General features: G+C 34.6%; 1 protein-coding gene across 1 annotated transcript; it reads right to left on the bottom strand.

Moving 5' to 3' along the window:
* Positions 1-2603: 2603 nt before the first annotated feature.
* On the bottom strand, positions 2604-17182 carry LOC145672550 (uncharacterized). Its single transcript, XM_081741707.1, has 3 exons — positions 17144-17182; positions 8067-9882; positions 2604-2608 (listed from the first exon to the last, which is right to left on the bottom strand). Exons 1-3 carry the CDS (start codon positions 17180-17182, stop codon positions 2604-2606), a joined length of 1860 nt encoding a protein of 619 aa, XP_081597833.1.
* Positions 17183-18592: the final 1410 nt, after the last annotated feature.

Genomic DNA, 18592 nt, shown 5'->3' with positions numbered 1-18592 from the left:
CCGCAACTAATTGAAGAAATTCATGGATGTGTCCTAAATTGCAACATGGCATTAACTCCACGTGCTTCCAGTTCAGCGAGGGTAAACAAGTAGTTGGACCATACCGGGAGTAACAGCGGCGGAAGTATAGTAATACTTTTAGCTAGGTAAAATTCTTCACCGATATAATAAAACTTCACATTTCATATTAGTATATTACTTTAACTCAGGGAAGGGCAATTGCTCTCCGAAAACTACGTCCCTGGTTCAAGCCTGGTGGAGACTCAAATCTTGTTAAGAAATCAGTAATAGTTCAAGTCGAATTATTATTATATATACACTCCTTTATAATTTCAATGTTGAAAAAAGTGCAATAAACAAATCACATCATGCTGTAGAGAAATTGCTTAAGGTATCGCTCTGCAATTACGGTGCGTGAGAAAGAAGGCTCATGGATCTACACGATAAAGAAAATGTAGTCCGTTAGAGGAGTGAGAAGGATGTTTCACCAACACTGTTTTAATGGCCGGATAAATAAATTATTTAGCAGAAAATTAAAGTAATCACTGAGATTGTACTATTGCTAAAACAGATATGATGTTTAGAACAGGGGTAAAAGTGAGGGGAAACGCAGGAGGACGCCGTTACCCCACTTCAAAAAATATCTATGGCGTCCCCCACTTCCTAAAAAATTACAATGGCTAAAGATAGGCATGGGGGTTGGCGTGACGTCATGCGTGCCCCTAGCATTTCAGATTCACTTTTACCCCTGATTTATAATAACATGAAACGTAATATGCTAACATGTGCTTCCAAAGTTCTATAACAGTTTTTCAATCTGTGGTATGCGTATCACTGGTGACACGCGAGCCACTGCAAGTTGATACGTACAACTTCTGTAAAGTTGCGGGTAAATATTCTCTTGCTTGAGACAAAAAAAAAAAAAAAAAAAAGTGAAATATAGTCGAGTCGAAAACATAGTTTAGGAACTTACCCGACATTCTCTTTTATCTGCTAAAACTAAAAACTTACATTGTCTATATATATTGCCCACGCCTATCTTCTTCTATACTAATTGTCAGATTTCTAGCAAAATCTAGTCAGTTTTAGAGACTGGTTGGTATTTTGTGACTAGAGTGTGTGACTTAGTTACAAAATAAATAAATCAATAGGTAGAAAATTTTGACCCTGGGATAAAGAAATCATTTTTTTCTAGAACAACTTTGATTACTGGACATTAACATTCTGTTTTAAATATGGTTGTACTTCAGAGGAAAAGATTAAGAACCTGTGTTTCAGGGATGTACACAGGGTGTGGGTTCGAATCCGCCGAAATCCCAGTTTTTCTGTACATTTAGTCTAAATTTTAGAGGTGATTTTACAAATTTTAATATAATTTATCTTCATACTAAGTTTGGACATCCCAAAAGTTTTGAATTCCTCCCGAAATTAATATCTTGCGTACGTGCCTACACTGTTCTGTAAAAAACATCATGCACTGTACTGTTGGAAAGAAGGATAAACATTTCGAATTTAAATAATAATTTTAATAACGAATATTAAACATAGCGAATTAGTTGTTTGTGTTTGCTTGTTTATAATTTTTTTTAAAAATAACTTTTACTGGTTTAGTAATGCCAATGAGATGAAAAAATTGCTGCTTTACGATTGCGAAATTTTTAATTTCTATTCAAATGTAATGCTAAATCTAGATACCGTGGAGCATCAATAGATTCTTTTTTCTTTCTTTCATTTTAAAACATGACACGCATACTAATAAAATGTGTTGTCTTTAACATGACTTGCGAAAAACGTGCATCATCTTTTTTTTTTTTTTTTAACCACGCACTTTATGAAGATTTACAACAAATAAATGTACCCATATATTTTACTAATGCATACAGAAAAAAATTTATGTTCCTCGGACGGAAGATATATTTCATTATTTAATGAGCTCTGTTACCATCGAATTGGATAACAGAAGATAATTCTATTAATGGATATTCTGTCCCCTTGCGTATTTGACAATCGAAGTTTTAATATAGTTCGGTTTATGCAGAAAGGGATTACTCATCACCGGTTTGCAGGTTCTCTCAGTGACAATAATAAAATTATATCATATTTCCATGCCATTGTATCTCTTCTGGCGTTTCTGTCTTCTGTGCAACTTTCAGTTTCAGTTTAGCACTGAACGTGCAGGAGGTAAAGAATACAGCGGAATAGCTGTTCCATACGAACAAGAAATGTATTCACTAGATGGACTATGTGTTCTCTTGTGTAATTCTGTGTACTAACCAGGCGTAGCTGAACGGTTAATATTTGGCCTCTTAATCAGAAGGTCCTGGATCCGAACCTTGCAGCCAGCAGTTTTAATCGAATGATTTTCTTCAAGAAAAACGAGGATGAGGATAATACATGACTATGACTATATGATTTGGATCAGCAGCTGGAACAGTGTCGTTCCGTGGAAAATCAGCGCCCGGGGAGAGAGTATACGACGGCGCTCCTATACGTATATATTCTAAGTAATTTTCCTCTCTTTTTCTTTCTTCTCCCGAATTTTGCGCCCCCTTACTTCGGCGCCCGGGGCCGTTGCCCCGCTCGCCCCCCCTCACGGCACGGTACTAAGCTGGAAATAGACATTAATACCAAATTGAAAAATAGTTTTAGCTTTTTTTTTTTTTTTTTAAAGATTCTCGCAAGTGGGACTTATAAAATTATGATATTAGTACTTCTGTAAGTTACTCCACACGACAACTTTTGACCTAAACTGAATTTTTGAGTTCTGTTTTCTGCAATGAATAGCTAGAGCGATTATCTCAGATTGTTTGTTAATGGATCAATCCGGTAACACCTTCATGGGTAATGGCGACTTTAACGGTAGCTACCCATGTCCCATTTTCCACTATAGAAACAAAGGTAATAGAAGTCACACATTGCGCGTTAGATGGCAGCAAACATATTCCAGCGGTACGAAATTGAAACGTCTAGTGCGTGATCCCTTTTACTGTCTACCAGTTTTTTTTTTTTTTTTTAATTTCCTTATCTACTGCACCATTGGACAAGTAAATTCTAATCTTGCAGCGGTGGCGCCAACTTATGTATAACTATGAGGGAGACCCGTTGAGGAATATGTGTTAAATTGTTGTATCCAAGCAAATATATCCAGGTTCTTCTCTGGGAGTGAGGAATTTCTTAGGGAGTTGTTTATTTCTCGAATGTTTTTGAACATGATTGCATTCTATCACCCAGGTTAACTGTTACAGATTATGCCAACAGTTAAAACGTTGAATTTGTTTGTAAGTGTATTTTTCTTTCTTTTTCAGAGCGAAAATATGCAGTATATAAATTAGGTAATTGATATTAAGGGGGGGGGGATAAAATGAGGTCCAACAAGACAAATGTCTGAAAAGAGAAAATAACAGTTCATTAAATCAACTGATTTAGAAACAATAACCAAATTAACTATGTATGTATTGCCTGAAATACCCGCATCTAATCTTTCCGAATATGTTTGGGTAGTCAAACGCATCCACCGGTAAATCGGTGAGAGGTAGTCCGTGGTTGATTGTATTTGTTTTATGATTCTCTCTAGCGGGCTAGTGAACAGATAAAGAAACCACCAGTGATTTCTGAAATTAAAAGTAGCTCTCAGTTGTAAAAAAGTTTGGCACTCCTGGCCTATAGGATTAAAATTAACTTACATTGTATATGGCGCGTTCACTGCCCTAATAGCACAAGATATGCTAGGCATGTGTCATTTAGGTGTCCCAGCTACTTTTTAGGTACCGGCACTTGGCACATATGATATTCATGTGCTAAGTATGTACTTCAGCTACCTACAGTTTTAGGTACTTGTTACACCTAATTGATTTTGCAACTATGTACCACAAATATAGCATTTATATACCTGGCTCAGTTTCACACACTAACAGCTATTTGTTTCTATGTCGTCACTTGGGACATATATCTGTCATGTTCTAGGTATGTTCTTTAGGTACATACTGTTTCAGATACCTTAACAATACAAGATGTGCTAGGCATTCACCATTTAGGTGTTCTAAATTCATCTCCCACATTTGATGCATTTGTTGCTTCTTTTCTAAGCGATTGTGTACTCGAAGCAACAAAGGCATAAACTTTATTAGATGGCAACTGTCCCGATCATTTGAGAGTGAATATGGAAGAACCATGAAATAAACTTAAATAGACACTCATCATTTTGTTATAAAATTACGTTGCGAGCAGATTTTATCTGATTCCAAACGGTTATCGTCGAATATACGCGGTTAAAGGAGCAGTCGGATTAGTCAAATTCAAAAGACCTCTACAAACGGCATTCTTTTCATTCCCTCCGTGGCCAAGTCAGAATAGCGCGCGGATAGTAATCCAAAGGTTGGTGGTTCGCGCCCACCATACCTTGGGGTAATTTTTTTCAATTATTTAAAGTGTTTTTTAGATTCACCTTAATGTAAACACATTACGCATATAGGCGATTTAACATATTTTGGGGAAGTAATTTTGTGGTTCATTGACGCTTACGGCATGGGGAACATACTTAAAACATACTAGGCACGTTTCCCAGGTACATGTCAGGCATGTGCCTAGGGGCGAACATAGACTGTGACTATCACTTGCCATCCATGTGATTTCTCTCTCAGAGGTGCATAAGCCACATACTGGACACATTCCTATGTACCTGAGGGAACATGATAAGCATATGCCTGCTATGTAATTGTGCTGTTAGGGTGCACAAAGAGAATCAAGACTACTTTTGGTTATTTTAGACATATTTCATTTTCAAGTTTTTATTTGAAGCTCCTTTCAGAGCTTAAAAGATTAATGTTTAAATACTGCAAATATGTCTTCTATTACAACTTCGGTATCAGAACTTTATTTCTTTGTACTCTGAACTCTCCGTAGAATACAAGTCATTTACAAATCCACACATGAGATCGTTATACGTAGTTAGCAGTGACGACGCAGTCTACGGCCCCCTTAACGTCATTATCAAAATTTACCTCCGACAATGAACTGAATGGTATGAAGATACATTTGCAAGTGACAACTGACAACTAAAAACAACTATAGACTATAGTTTAACAATTAAATAGTTTAAGATAGGCGAACAGCTAACAGATTAAAATTACATGAAAGGACAGAAACAAGTGGAATTTAACAATATACTCAAACTTTTTATCACTATGTATTGTCAGGGTATTTCTTTAGGATGAATCAAAATGTGATTGAGGTGGGAAATCTTCATCCTACTTTTAATTCGCACCCTAAAAATATGTATTCTTGAATGAGAGTATGGTGGCGTAACGCGTAACTAGAGAGTTCTAAGGTTCTAATTCCCACCTTAATTCTCGTCACACCATTCTAAACTCTTCTATAACTCTGATACAAGAAGTGTGAAAAATTTTAGCTGAAAATTACACGGAGAAACACTCGTTCAATTTGTCATTTAAAAATGAATAGACACCTCGTCGAGAATTTGAAGTGGTCACTAATTTTCAGTTCTATAATATAATTATCGTAGCTGACTTTAACATATCCTCAATTACTGATTCCAGTTATAAACTTATGACTGCAGGTCATATTTGTGTGACGCTTGCAAACTTTTTGCCCTTGTTTATTCTTGAATCATACAATAATATAAGGAATAATAATGGAAGAGCATTAGACTTATTATTAACAAACTTAAAAGATATTGATATTGCTTGGAATAATTGTCCTTTAGTAACTGAGGACTTACATTATCCTCCTTTATTAATTGAATTCTGTATTACATCTAAACATTTACAAATAAAGTTTAGTCCAACTATTATCTTTAACTATTGTAAAGCTGACTTTTACAATTTGTGTAAGGATTTACATAAAATGTAATGGGGTCGGATATATCAATATGGTAATCCGAATGATTCATTAAAAATTACAGTAATAAGAAACTTGACGCTGTAATTAATAAGAATGATCCTAAACGAAAAATAAATAAAAGATCTTATCCATGTTGGTTTACAGCCGAGATAATCAATCTTATAAAACAGAAAAAAATATTTTAGAACAAAAAGGAATCATTCCAGCTTTAATTTCCTTAAATTTGTTGAATTACGCAAAAAGTTGAAAGGCGTGATAAGTAGATCTTACAAATTAAACATTACTAAGGTAGAGAATAATATAATTCAGAATCAAAAAACATTTTGGAATTTCATAAATAATAAAAAGAGGGATAACAGGAAATATATACAATAACATCTTGAAATCTCAAATATTTTCAGATATTTGGAAAATTAGTAAAATTGTACCTATTTTCAAGTCGGACAATCCATGTGAAGTAAAAAAAATTATAGGCCGATTTCATTTATATCTGTTCCTTCGAAAATATTTAAGCAAATTTTATACGAGAAAATTTTTGAGCGTGTTAAGTTTTATATATCAACTTATCAACATGGCTTTTATCCGAAAGATGTACTGTTACAAATTTGGTCACATTTACTCAATTTATATCTGATTCTTTCAATGATGGTTACTCTGTGGACTCAATTTACACTGATTTTCCTAAAGCGTTTGATAAATTGGATCATACCATTTTGATTCAAAAGTTGTCTTTTTTTTATGAATTGCTAAAATTAATTTCTTCTTAAGCAATTAGAAGCAGTTTGTAGTTTATAAGCAATTACACTCTTTTATGTTCAATGTGAATTCAGGTGTACCACAGAGATTCAATTTGGAACCATTGTTTTTTCTATTATTTATAAATGACTTACCACGTTTTATTCTCATAATGTCTTTTATTTGCTGACGACCTTAAAATTTATAAGAAGATAACTAACCAACTCGATTGTATTGAGCTACAACAAGATATAGATAGTTGTTACATATGGTCGCTTCAAAATAAACTTAATTTCAATATTTTCCATAAGTAGAAGCTTTGCTTTGTATATACTGAAACACAAACAAACTATTTGCTGAGCAAAACAATATATTCACATAAAAAACTACATGCGTGTTACAGTTTCGCCAACTAACATTTTGGCTTCATCAGACACTATGAGATACATGAGACACGTGCAGTCTTATATACACACAAGAGCTGAGACATCTTGCTTCTGATTGGCTCCTGGCAGCAGCCAATCCCCTTCAAGTATTCTAATTTGTATTGCCCTATACGGAGACTTCCTATCTTTTGTAAATTACACATACATAGAAAGGACGATCTTAGCACAAATAATCTAAACTAACAATTAATTGACCTAAATAACTAAATAATTATATAAAATATAAATAAATAAATAAAAATATACACATAAATAAATAAATATATAAATAAACAGATAAACATACAATACGCTTAAAAAGACGACACACACATACAGTATATACACATACACTATACAACCAACTATATATCTATATATAAATATACCATTACATATATACATATACACACACACGTATATAGATATAACTAATATGGACTAATAAATACATAAACACGTGTGAGACAATCAATATATATACAACAACCGTAATAGATATGTGTATTCAGAATCTTATACTTTAAGCTTTTTTAACAACCTATTCCACTGTTGGTCGATGATCAGTCCTGAGTTCCAGTTCATAGCTTTATTACCCTCCATTTCTATAAACCGTGCCTCCTTCCATTTCCTAACTATGCTTCTTTCTTCCTCGCTTAGAATTTTTTACTTCATCCCAATCAACTGAATGTCCCGTGTCCCTTACGTGTTTGTAGACCGCATTTTTGTTCCTTTCTAGCCTAACGTCATCCTTATGTTGTCTTATACGCTCTCTTAGTCTCTTTCCAGTTTCCCCAATATAACACATATCACACTCGCCGCACTGAATTTTATAAATAACTCCTTTTTTCTCCATCATTACCCCTTGTTCTTCTTCTGTCTTCTTCCTTCTTTTTTCCCTTATTACATCCAGAAGCCTCTTGCTGCCTTTTCTGTAAGTTGAGATGCCCCCCATCTTCTTAAGCATTCTTTTAATGATTTCTGTTTCTTCTCCCAAACTTTCTATCCCCCACCACATTTTTCTTCTTTCTTCTATTCCTTCTTCACTTTGCTCTCCTTCTCGGCTTCTTTCTTCTTTTTCTTCGTTTTTCTTCTCCCACCTCCTTCTGTATTTTAGCCTCTTTCTATCGTATCCATTATTCTCCAGCTGCTTATGGAATGACTGTATAGTCTGTTCCGCCTTGTCTCTTTCACTGGTTATTTGCTTAATTCTATTTTCCATGTTAAGGATGAAATTCCTCTTGGTCGAGTAATCTACATCACTTCTGGCGTGGCAATAGTTTCCCGACGCGCAACTCTTTTGATACCATTCTGTGTATATCACTCCTTGTTTCCTCCTTATTCTCATATCCAGGAAAACTATAGCCTCTTCCTTTTCTACCTCTAGCTCCAGTTGTATGCCTTTCTCTAGATCCTCAATTTCTTTTACAAACTTTTCCAATTGCCTTACAGTTCCTTTCCAAATCCCCAAGCAATCGTCCACATATCTAGCAAAAAACACTAATCTGTCACTTCCCTTCATCCTTACTTTCTTCTCCCAGTCGTTCATAGTAATTTCTGCTAGCACTGGACTCAACCTGGAACCTATGCTTAGTCCTTCCTTGATTTTCACTAACTTATCTCCTATAACACAATAACTGTTATTCCATATAGTCTTCAGGGCCTCCTTCAGTCGTTCTCCACTCCAACCATTGATCTTCCTGTCCTTCATCAATTCAGTGATGACTTTAACAATGCTGTTTCTTCTTAGACTTGGAAACATAGCCTTCACATCAACACTGAACATGATTGTTTTAGCTTTGCTCTGTCCTACTTTCTCCAACCTTCTTCTTAACTCAACCGAGTTTTTCACACTGCTACTTTCTTGTTGCCTCCTTAACATTTCCACAACCTTCTTTAACTCCTCCTCCAATGGTTCAAATATATTTCCTCGGCAATCTAATACTGGTCTCAGTTTTACCTCCTCCTTATGAACTTTTGGAAAACCTTTCATTACCGGTATCCTACCTTCTTTATTAAGACCTCTTTCAAAACCTGCTTTTGTTAGTGATACTAAAACTTTTTCTTTAATTTCCTCACACACGGATCTTTCACCTATCACCTCGTAAGTATCATCACAGATCTCATTCAATTTTTCTTTGTACCATTGTTTTTCCATCACCACAATGGCACCACCTTTGTCCGCTTGTTGCACACATATGTCTTTTCGCTTCTTTATATCGTTCAACACATTGTACTCGTGTTTTGAAAGGTTCCCCTTTGGCTTCTTTATGCTCCTTTCCACAATCACCTTAGCCTTTCTCCTTATCTTGTCCCTTATCTCCTTGTCCTGAACTTGAACTATGGCTTGCTCTACCGAGTATATAACCTCTTCTGCGTCCACTCTTTGTTCTTTCACTTTAAACTTATAGCCTAAACTTAGCACTTTCTTCTCATCATCCGACAACGTCACATCACCTATTACTACCACCTTTTTGTCAATGTCCGCTTCCTGGTTTGACTTCCACCCTAACCGCCTTCCCTTTTCCATTAATCTCTGCTTCACTTTCATATTAAATTCCTCTTCCCACACTTCCAGTCTCTTCATAACTATATCCCTAGTAAATATCAACAAACTATCACTAATGTCACTTTTCAACTTCACTGTCTTTTCTTCATTCAAAGCTAAAAAACGTTCTCTAATCCTAATCTCATTCCAAATCAGTTCCTTTTCTATCTTCTTAATGAGTCTTTTGTACCTGCTTGATTCACACCTCACTCCCTTTTTGTCAATCCTTAAGCCTTTCGGTGTAACCTGTTCCACTAAACACTGCCTCAGGAACCACACCTGCTGCCTCTTCGATATCTCAGCTCTCCTCTTGTCCTTCCTCAATATAATTTCAATATAAAGAAATGCTTAGTCTATACATTTTAAAGGCAATGTACTTCATACACCCATGAATATGTTATGAATAGTGAAACATTAATCAGAGTAAATTTTATTAAAGATCTGGGTGTATGGCTAAACAACAAACTTACATAGGAATTGCATATTGAAAAATAGTTAATAAACTTATAAGGTACATGGTTTTGTGCTACGAAATTCTAAAAAAAAAAAAAATAATAATAATAATAATAATAAATAATGTTCAAACTTCATTCAAGCTATTTAATAGTTATGTGAGAAACAGATTAGAGTACGCAAGCGTAGTATGGAATCCTTCTTATCACTGTTACGTTAAGAAAATTGAAAGAATTGAAATTAAGTTTTTGCGACATATGTACTACAAGAAATATAAAAGATCTTCATATGAAGAAAATATTTCTTATAATAATTTAGTTAGTGAATTTACTTGTAATACATTAGAATTAAGAAGAGAAATAACAGATCATTTATTTTTGTATAAAATTGTAAATGGCCTATTGGAATGTGGTGAGTGTTTACAACTATTAAACTTCAATGTTAAAACGAAGGTGTTACGGAATCGGTAACCATTCTACTGTAAGAAACCAAATTCAGTGTCTCATCAAAACTCACCACTTACAAGACTCTCCAGGAAACATAATAATGTCATTAAAGGAGAAAATGAAATCGATTTTGCAATGACAGTGAAAGTATTTATGACGAATTTAAGGGAGAATTTAAAGAAATGAAATAATATTACTTGTTATTGTGAATAGCGCCTAAAATTACTAAATTTAGAAATTATTTTGAAATTTGTTTTGAAATAATGAATTTATATTGCCTTGAAGAGACTATTTTTGTGTATTTTCATGTATGTTTTTGCTTTGCTTCGCTTTATTGTGTTATTTTATTTTTTACTTTAAGTCTATTCTTTTCTTATTTTTGTTATTGGTATATTCTTCTTCATAATATGCTGCGGCTATAAACTTGTGCTATGGTTGAGCAGGTCGGTAGCCAGCCCAAAAAATGTAGGAGGGGCCCGGCTAAAGTTAGGGGGGCGATCCAACTGCATTATAGTTCATCACCATATTATAGTTCATTTGCAAGCCTGCCGTGAAATGGATACGGATCTGTGGTTAAGTATTATGATGTAATTTCGAATATTTATATTATATTATATAATTACTTGTACAATGTGGTAGCCTATGTATATTGTGATATATTATGTTTGAAAATCTATATATTACTAATTACATAGTTATAATGCCTACTGTAATTGGAGCTTAAGCTCTGTTATAGGTGATAGATAACACACACACACACATATATATATTGGCACTTCTAATTCAAGGCGCCACAGTTCCGGAATTTTAAGCATTTTCATCCTTTGCAAAGTCTCTGCCCAAACTTTAAATACCTCATACCCCTCTTCGTTGTATGAAAATATCTGGACCCATTATTAATGAAGAAATACGGCGAAAGATTATCCTATATAATTTCTTCCTCTTTCACTTCTTTCTTTCCTTTTCTCTTTGCTTATTTTTCTCTTTCTTTTCTGGGTGGATACTGAACCCCTCTGGAATCGGCTCCCCTGTATTAGGTCTCATAACAAAGCCTGATAGTACTCAATCATTTTCACATTTTTGATAATAATAATAATAATAATAATAATAATAATAATAATAATAATAATAATAATAATAATAATAATAATAATAATAATAATAATAATAATAATAATAATAGCTGTCCAGAACTAAAGAACAAAAACTTGTTTTACCGGTACACATATTGTATATTCACATTTCTTGCAATGTGCTGCCTCTCTATCTTGTTTGCTTTTTGTGAGCTGTATTCCTTTTTACAAGCGATATGGCTCCTAACTATATATGTGTGTATCTGTTTGGTGAACATGCTTTGTGCAACGTGTTATGATTTCAAGACTGGTTGGGTCACAAAACGTGAAGTATTATCAACTCTCTCGCACCATTTAACATATACCAGATAAACACTTGTTCTACAAAAAGATGGAATGTTTTTGGGTACACGTGTATCATAATATATTATTTTATGCACATAAACTGTGTCTTAGTTTCTAAACTATTTTATTCCACATATTCGTAAGTGGAATGTTTTCGCTCATATAATTTTATTCAAGATTCGGAGAAATTAATAAGGTTGGACCTCGATAACTCGAATTCTTTAACAATTCGAAAATTTTCACATTTCCTTGAACTCTCCGTAACACTCAATGGTAATATAATCTCTCTAAGTCGAATGTTTAAAAATTGCAACCTCGATAAGTCGAATTTTAAGTTTTATAATCATATTTAAAAAACCTCGGTAACTCGAACTTTCGCATCTGCGGAAATCTACAAACCGAAGTTTACTCTATAATTCGAATTCCTCTTGATGTGACCTCGGTAACTCGAAGCTATAGCTCTATGCTTTTATGTAATTATCATTGTTACTAGTCCTGTTCTTGGGGAGCAGGAAGATTCGGTGTAGGAAAACTTGCTGTAAGAAAATTAGATGCACGGAAAATTCGGTGAACGGAAAACTCAATGTGGCGAATGCTAATGTGTAAAAAAAAAAAAAAAAAAAAAATCGTTGTAATAACCGTAGGATCCATTAGAAAGTTACCTTTGAGAATAAAGGAGCGAATTAGTTTCAAGTTCAAACTTAGTGTAGAACGTACTTTTACTGTCTAAGTTACTATAAGGAATTTTAAAAAATGTGATCGTGAAATAATTTGAATTCGAGATTTCGACAGATATTAACATTTCATGACCCTTACATGACGAGAAATTAGTTTTTTCGATGTCCGTCCGTGTGATTGTGTGATTTAGCGAAGCGATCATCATTACCTATCGATATTTAATTTGAAACTTAAGTTTTTATGCTGTTTTAGAGGGAGCCAAAAATAAATGTTACTGGAGGTGTAAAGTTGAAAATTGCAGATTTTTTGAAAATAGTTGTAACTATTTTGTTTGTATTTTATAAATAAATATTTAGATCTAAATATATCAAAGACGACATAGTTTCTTTATTTACCATATGTTACTCAAAGGTTTAAAATTAAATGCCTCAACTAAAATGTATACGTCTGATTGAAAAAAAAAATGAAATGAAATCTTTCAGTTTTACGTCCCACGCTTACGCCGGTTAGGCTAAAGGAGACTGTGATAATGAGAAATGAATGAAATAGTGGAATGAAGAAAGTTGGAGGAAACGGGAGAACCCCGAGAAAACCCACGAGCATGGTGTTTGTCTATTACAAAGTCCACATGGCGCGAGCTGGGATCGAATCAGGAACCCCAAACACCGGAGCTGAACGCTCTATCACTGAGCCATCGCACCCCCCCCCCTACGTCTGATTGGAGAAGTCAATAAGGAGCCAATATGGTTACAGTACTGGTTTAGCTTAACTCAAGTTAAACAAACCAAAGTGTCTGATTGGAGGAGAAGTCAACTATTTCTACAACTATTATCTGAGAAAGCTATCCCACTTTATATTGCCCATCACACTAAGACTTTTTTGATCAATATATTTTTGCATCTTACACATGTATATATGTTCTATCTCTATGGTGTACTATATGAAAAGTGCTTTTAGTTATTTCTATAAATTTTATTTCTAAAACTATTCTTTGAACTTATAGTTGTGATTGTTTTATTTCTAACAAAAAGTGTCAAATTGATTTGTGATGAATACAAATTATAGTAATCCCCCACAAAAGACATATAAGATATAAGCCCTATCGGACCTAATGCAAAAAAAAAAAAAAAAAAAAAAAATCTTGAAATACGTAGTAACATTTTATTCGGTGCATTTTATGACGCTTTCTTTTTCACAAAATGATGGTTTGTAAGTTACAATTAGCGGTAATATGCAATATGTATTGCACCGAATCCATCTTACGCCTAACTTTCCTATACGATACATGTACACTATTTTCTTCTATTTGAATACTACATTCATAAATTATGTTTAAGTTGCATTAATTTGTTACATGGACGGTGCCAAAGCAAATGGTCAAGCAAATCCCAGAATGAATTGTTTGATTGTTGTCAAATATAAGAACTAAATTCTCGAACACTAGCGAACACCTGTTCCAGTTAGTTACCACAGTTTTGATATGAAAACTAGTTTTGTCTTTGTTACAAACAAGTTCCTTAACATTTTTTTTTTTAACAAATGTAGAAGGAAAATCAAGAAATAAAAGAGCTAGTTGTACTGGAATTGCAAACTGATGTATTGAGATTGACACTCGTTATTGAATTCTACAAAAAGGATTACCATCTTTCCTCTGCAGGTGTGTTTGCTTTGTATTTCACTAACATAATAGATCATTATTTAAAGAAAGAAAAAACAGACATAACAAGATTGGATTTGTAGTATAGTCCTTTCTGAGCGCGAGTGTCTTTTCCCTCCATCTCATTATTCATGATCAGGTAGCATACTTAAAATAATGACTTTTAAGATTTGTTCTTTCTGGAGAAAAGGAGGCGGCAAATGATACCATTGCACGGGGCGGTAAGTTGCCTGGAGCCCTCCCTGCCCCCAATCGCCTCTTTTTGTTCTAGAACCCCATTGGAAACAAGAACGTCCTCTGGGGGTGCGTTAACACCCACGTTGTGAACCACTGATCTGGTTCATTTCCGTTTCGCCTACTGATCAGACTACCAATTTATCTCGTTATCTCCATCTTATCTGTAGGCGAAACGGATATTCCCGTTTTGCTTATTCCCGTTCCGCTTATGCTCAATCGACGAGGGTTACGAGTATTTAGTGTCTGAGTTTTCTTACAAAAATTCATTAAGAAGATTGATTTCTTAACGTAAACAACAACTCTAACGTGATTAGCTGTGATTCTAGCCAGTCACATGCCACTAGCAGTTTCAGAAATGGATTATTATTCAAAAATGGTTCTCGCTTATTAGCAATTAATTCCTTGAAATGTTAGGTTCACTTTTCAGATAAACTTTTTTGCTACGAAAAACAGTCATTTTGAAAAGATTCATTCAAACTTACTTTTGAATGTAAACAAAAGGAAAGAGTGAGTAGGGAAGGTATATAATACTAACTAGATTTTCATTGTGGTTAATTAATAATTATGTGTGTGTTTCGTCTTAAAATTTTGATTTCTTGACAATTATTCCACTGTATATTCACGTCTCATATAGTTTCGTATTGAATGTTAGGATAGGAGTTGGCGTGCAATTATCCATTGCCTAAAGGTTAATAGCATAATTGAGTATCAAGAGTTTATGTTATAGCGCTCAAGCATGCAGATTATATGCAAATGTCAGTTTCATAAATTAAATTTGACCATCTGATTTGGCGTAAATTGAAAAGTGCACAACTATGAGCAAACAAATTGTAGTGTATATTATCAAACAGGTCTGAACACAGCAGTAATGGCACAGTAGGATTGGAATCAGTCAAGTACAGCTTTCAATACAAGAACACGTTCTCTCTAATACAAGTGGCTAAACAAAGAATGTGCTTATTATTTATAGAATGAAACCACAATTTACTCATTAAATAACTCGATTACTGGTTTACGTCATGATTATGAGACATTAAACTAAAGATTATGTTTATTTTTATTTTATAGCTGTACACTCATTTCCTGCTGTAGTCATGTAATCACGCACAACACGCAAAAATTATTCGTCGTCTTAATTCTGTTCGAGATATGATTTAAGTTAACGAATTTTTGCTACTTGTTGAGATGTCGTTCCATACGTTGTGAATCCGATCCACCTTTTTAAACGGAATATCGAGGAATTTCTTACTTCCTTTGGGGAATCCCTTGCACCGCCATTAAAAAAGACTGAATCATGCTTTTTTTTTTTTTTTTTTTTTTTTTTTTTTTTTTTTTTGCAGATTACAAGTCTAAGACGATAATATGTCGCCTAACTTAAGAACTAGTAGTTTTGGAGCTATTCACTTTCTAAATTATTTTTCCACTTTCTTACATTTTTGGTAGCCCGTGGCTCTAAAACAATGCGATATCGAGGAAATGTTTGTTGGAATGTTTTCTTGTTTCTACGTATGAAAGTACGTATATTTACCTCCCAAGCATTGTAAGTGATCTTTAGAAACACTCTGTATATAGTTAAAGCTTATCTATTTAGAAGAAAACGTGATCGTTACTATCGTTACAGAGCGGAACTTCGCAATTTATTGGCGGAATACGTAAGTTTAATCAGGACAAAATTTCCAAATAGAAACTATTCGCTCGGCATTCATCTCTGATCTCAAACACGCAGTACATTTCGAAGAGAGAACACAGTAAACTACAAACGGGTAATCCCCGTTCCATTTTCACATATAAATATTTCCTTTATCTTTAAGTATCTTTTTTAAAAATAAAAAATATTGATAAGAAAAGGTAAATAGGTTTATTCATGTTTGAATAAGTGGACACTACAATAAAAATAGTTTAATAACCTCTTATTTATCTTGAGTGTATTATTGCCCACGAGGCGAGCAGTGACGACGCCAGCATTAATCTTTGGGTGGCAAGTGGAGGGAAAGAGACAGGCCGGTAGCCAGTCCAAAAACATAGGGGGGGGGGAGCGATTGTTCATAAACATATTATAATTCATTTGCAAGCAGGGGCCAATAAAAATTTAGGGGGGCCCGGACCCCCTAGACCCCCCCTGGATGCGGGCAAGAGACAGGCCGGTAGCCAGTCCAAAAACATAGGGGGGGGAGCGATTGTTCATAAACATATTATAATTCATTTGCAAGCAGGGGCCAATAAAAATTTAGGGGGGCCCGGACCCCCTAGACCCCCCGTGGATGCGGGCCTGGATAGAGACATTTTGGCGGGGAGCAGCAATTTTTTGCATATCGAAAATACGAGGCCTGTCGAATCTGACCTTTGTTTTGGGGAAAACTAGATGGCAGAGGTTGCCCAAATTTTGTCTTATGGAAGAGACCTCATGTGTCTTTAGCTTGCAGATGGCATTACTTTCATTTGCATTTTATTTGTAGAGGCGTTATATTGTGTGCTCTTCTGTGATCTCGTTCACGACTAAAATGATAATAGGTGCACGGATAGAACGCGAGAACGAAGTCACAATCGACTCAGTGGATTTATCCGACCTCGCCAAGACCTGACAAAGTTCGCGAAGACCTAGAGAAGATCGCCAGTACGTAGCAAAATCAAACCAATGTTGTTCGTGTTGTTTGTTTGCCGAGACAATGTGCAGCATGTGCACGTACAGGCAGGACGTACAGATACAAAGAACTTCCTTCAGACATTTTCCGACGTCTACGTGACACACTTTGTCTGAAATGAGCAGATCCATGGACTTCAAAGCCCCCAAGACTACACCAGGATAATTATCCCATTCATGTAGCTCATGTGGTTGTCCTTTTCATCACAGCACAAGATTTTGATATTTCGTTAAGTTCCCTACTCTCTGAGTATAGCCTCGTGAAACCTTTGCCTATTTCATAAAAATTATAGGTACCAGAAATAAATGGAAGCCCGAGAGATCTAGTGCAACACGACAGCTGTTCTCATATCACTTCCCGATTAGGGGGTTCCAGGTCTGTTTTCAGCAGAAGAAAGGCTACCAAACTCATTGCGTGGAAGCAGAAGGGAACTAGTTTGAAGTAGATTAGGACGAAGAAAACGTCAGGTGAGTATATTGCTTTTCCGGAACCATGGTCGGATACTTTTCCGACAGGTCTCGTAATAATAGTTTCATATTACTTCATCTTGGTTATAATACATGTCTGGGGAGCAGTCGGGTAGTGGACGATGTCGCCGATGCCACCCCTTTGCTTTCTCTAGCATCGTCACTAGAGACGAGAGGAAACGAGAAACAATGTTTTGTCATATCGATTGTCAAAAAATCTTCTGTCGTCTCGTCTCGAAAATTTATAAATTTATGTACCTGACTCTAGTAGTCTTAATGGAATTTTGCACTTAGTAATAGTGAATACAAATCGTATATAAGAATAACTCGTAATAGCATTAATTAAACAAAAACAAAAAAAAAGGAAAAGAACTTGCAATATCACCCAGGTCCTTTAATGTTCATATCAATAAACATAAAAGTTATTACAGCATAAAATTACTAGTAATTGATTTTAACGAGACCCTGATATGCAAAGATCCTTACTTAACTTCTGATCTTTTACAGGTATAAGTAATGTCCAATAATAAATCAAATATTAGACAAAACGATCCATTAAAAAGTTAGAATTGTAGAAAGTACGCTGCCTTACTCTTTAATATGAAAGTAATTTCCATAGTAAAACAGAGCCAAACATCACCATAGTTTAAACAGTTTTACAGTTACATAATATTTCATAAATAGTTTAAGCCTAAAATTGGATCATGCAATGAATGACATACCGTATGACAAGGGTTTAACTTTAGACCTTCGTTATTTCTTATCTAATCTATTTACAAGAAGAAATTAAATATTCAGAATGCGCTATGTATTCAGATGATCTGCAATTATATAGGAGCACGATTGTAAAGTATTATTGCAGTATCTACAAATAAACCATATTTATAATTGGTGTATGTTATGTAATGCCTCGCGTATTTTTAAACGTTGATGAATGGTCTTTCATTGTATTTACGATTACTTTATCAATTTATAGTTTTTACACTGTAAGTCATGCGACACAAAACAGTGTTTAAAATCGAAGACT

This window comes from Thermobia domestica, chromosome 16 (assembly GCF_964235325.1).
Source record: "Thermobia domestica chromosome 16, izTheDome1.hap1.1, whole genome shotgun sequence".
NCBI classification, from domain to species: domain Eukaryota; kingdom Metazoa; phylum Arthropoda; class Insecta; order Zygentoma; family Lepismatidae; genus Thermobia; species Thermobia domestica.
This window is presented reverse-complemented; position numbering and strand designations above follow the sequence as displayed.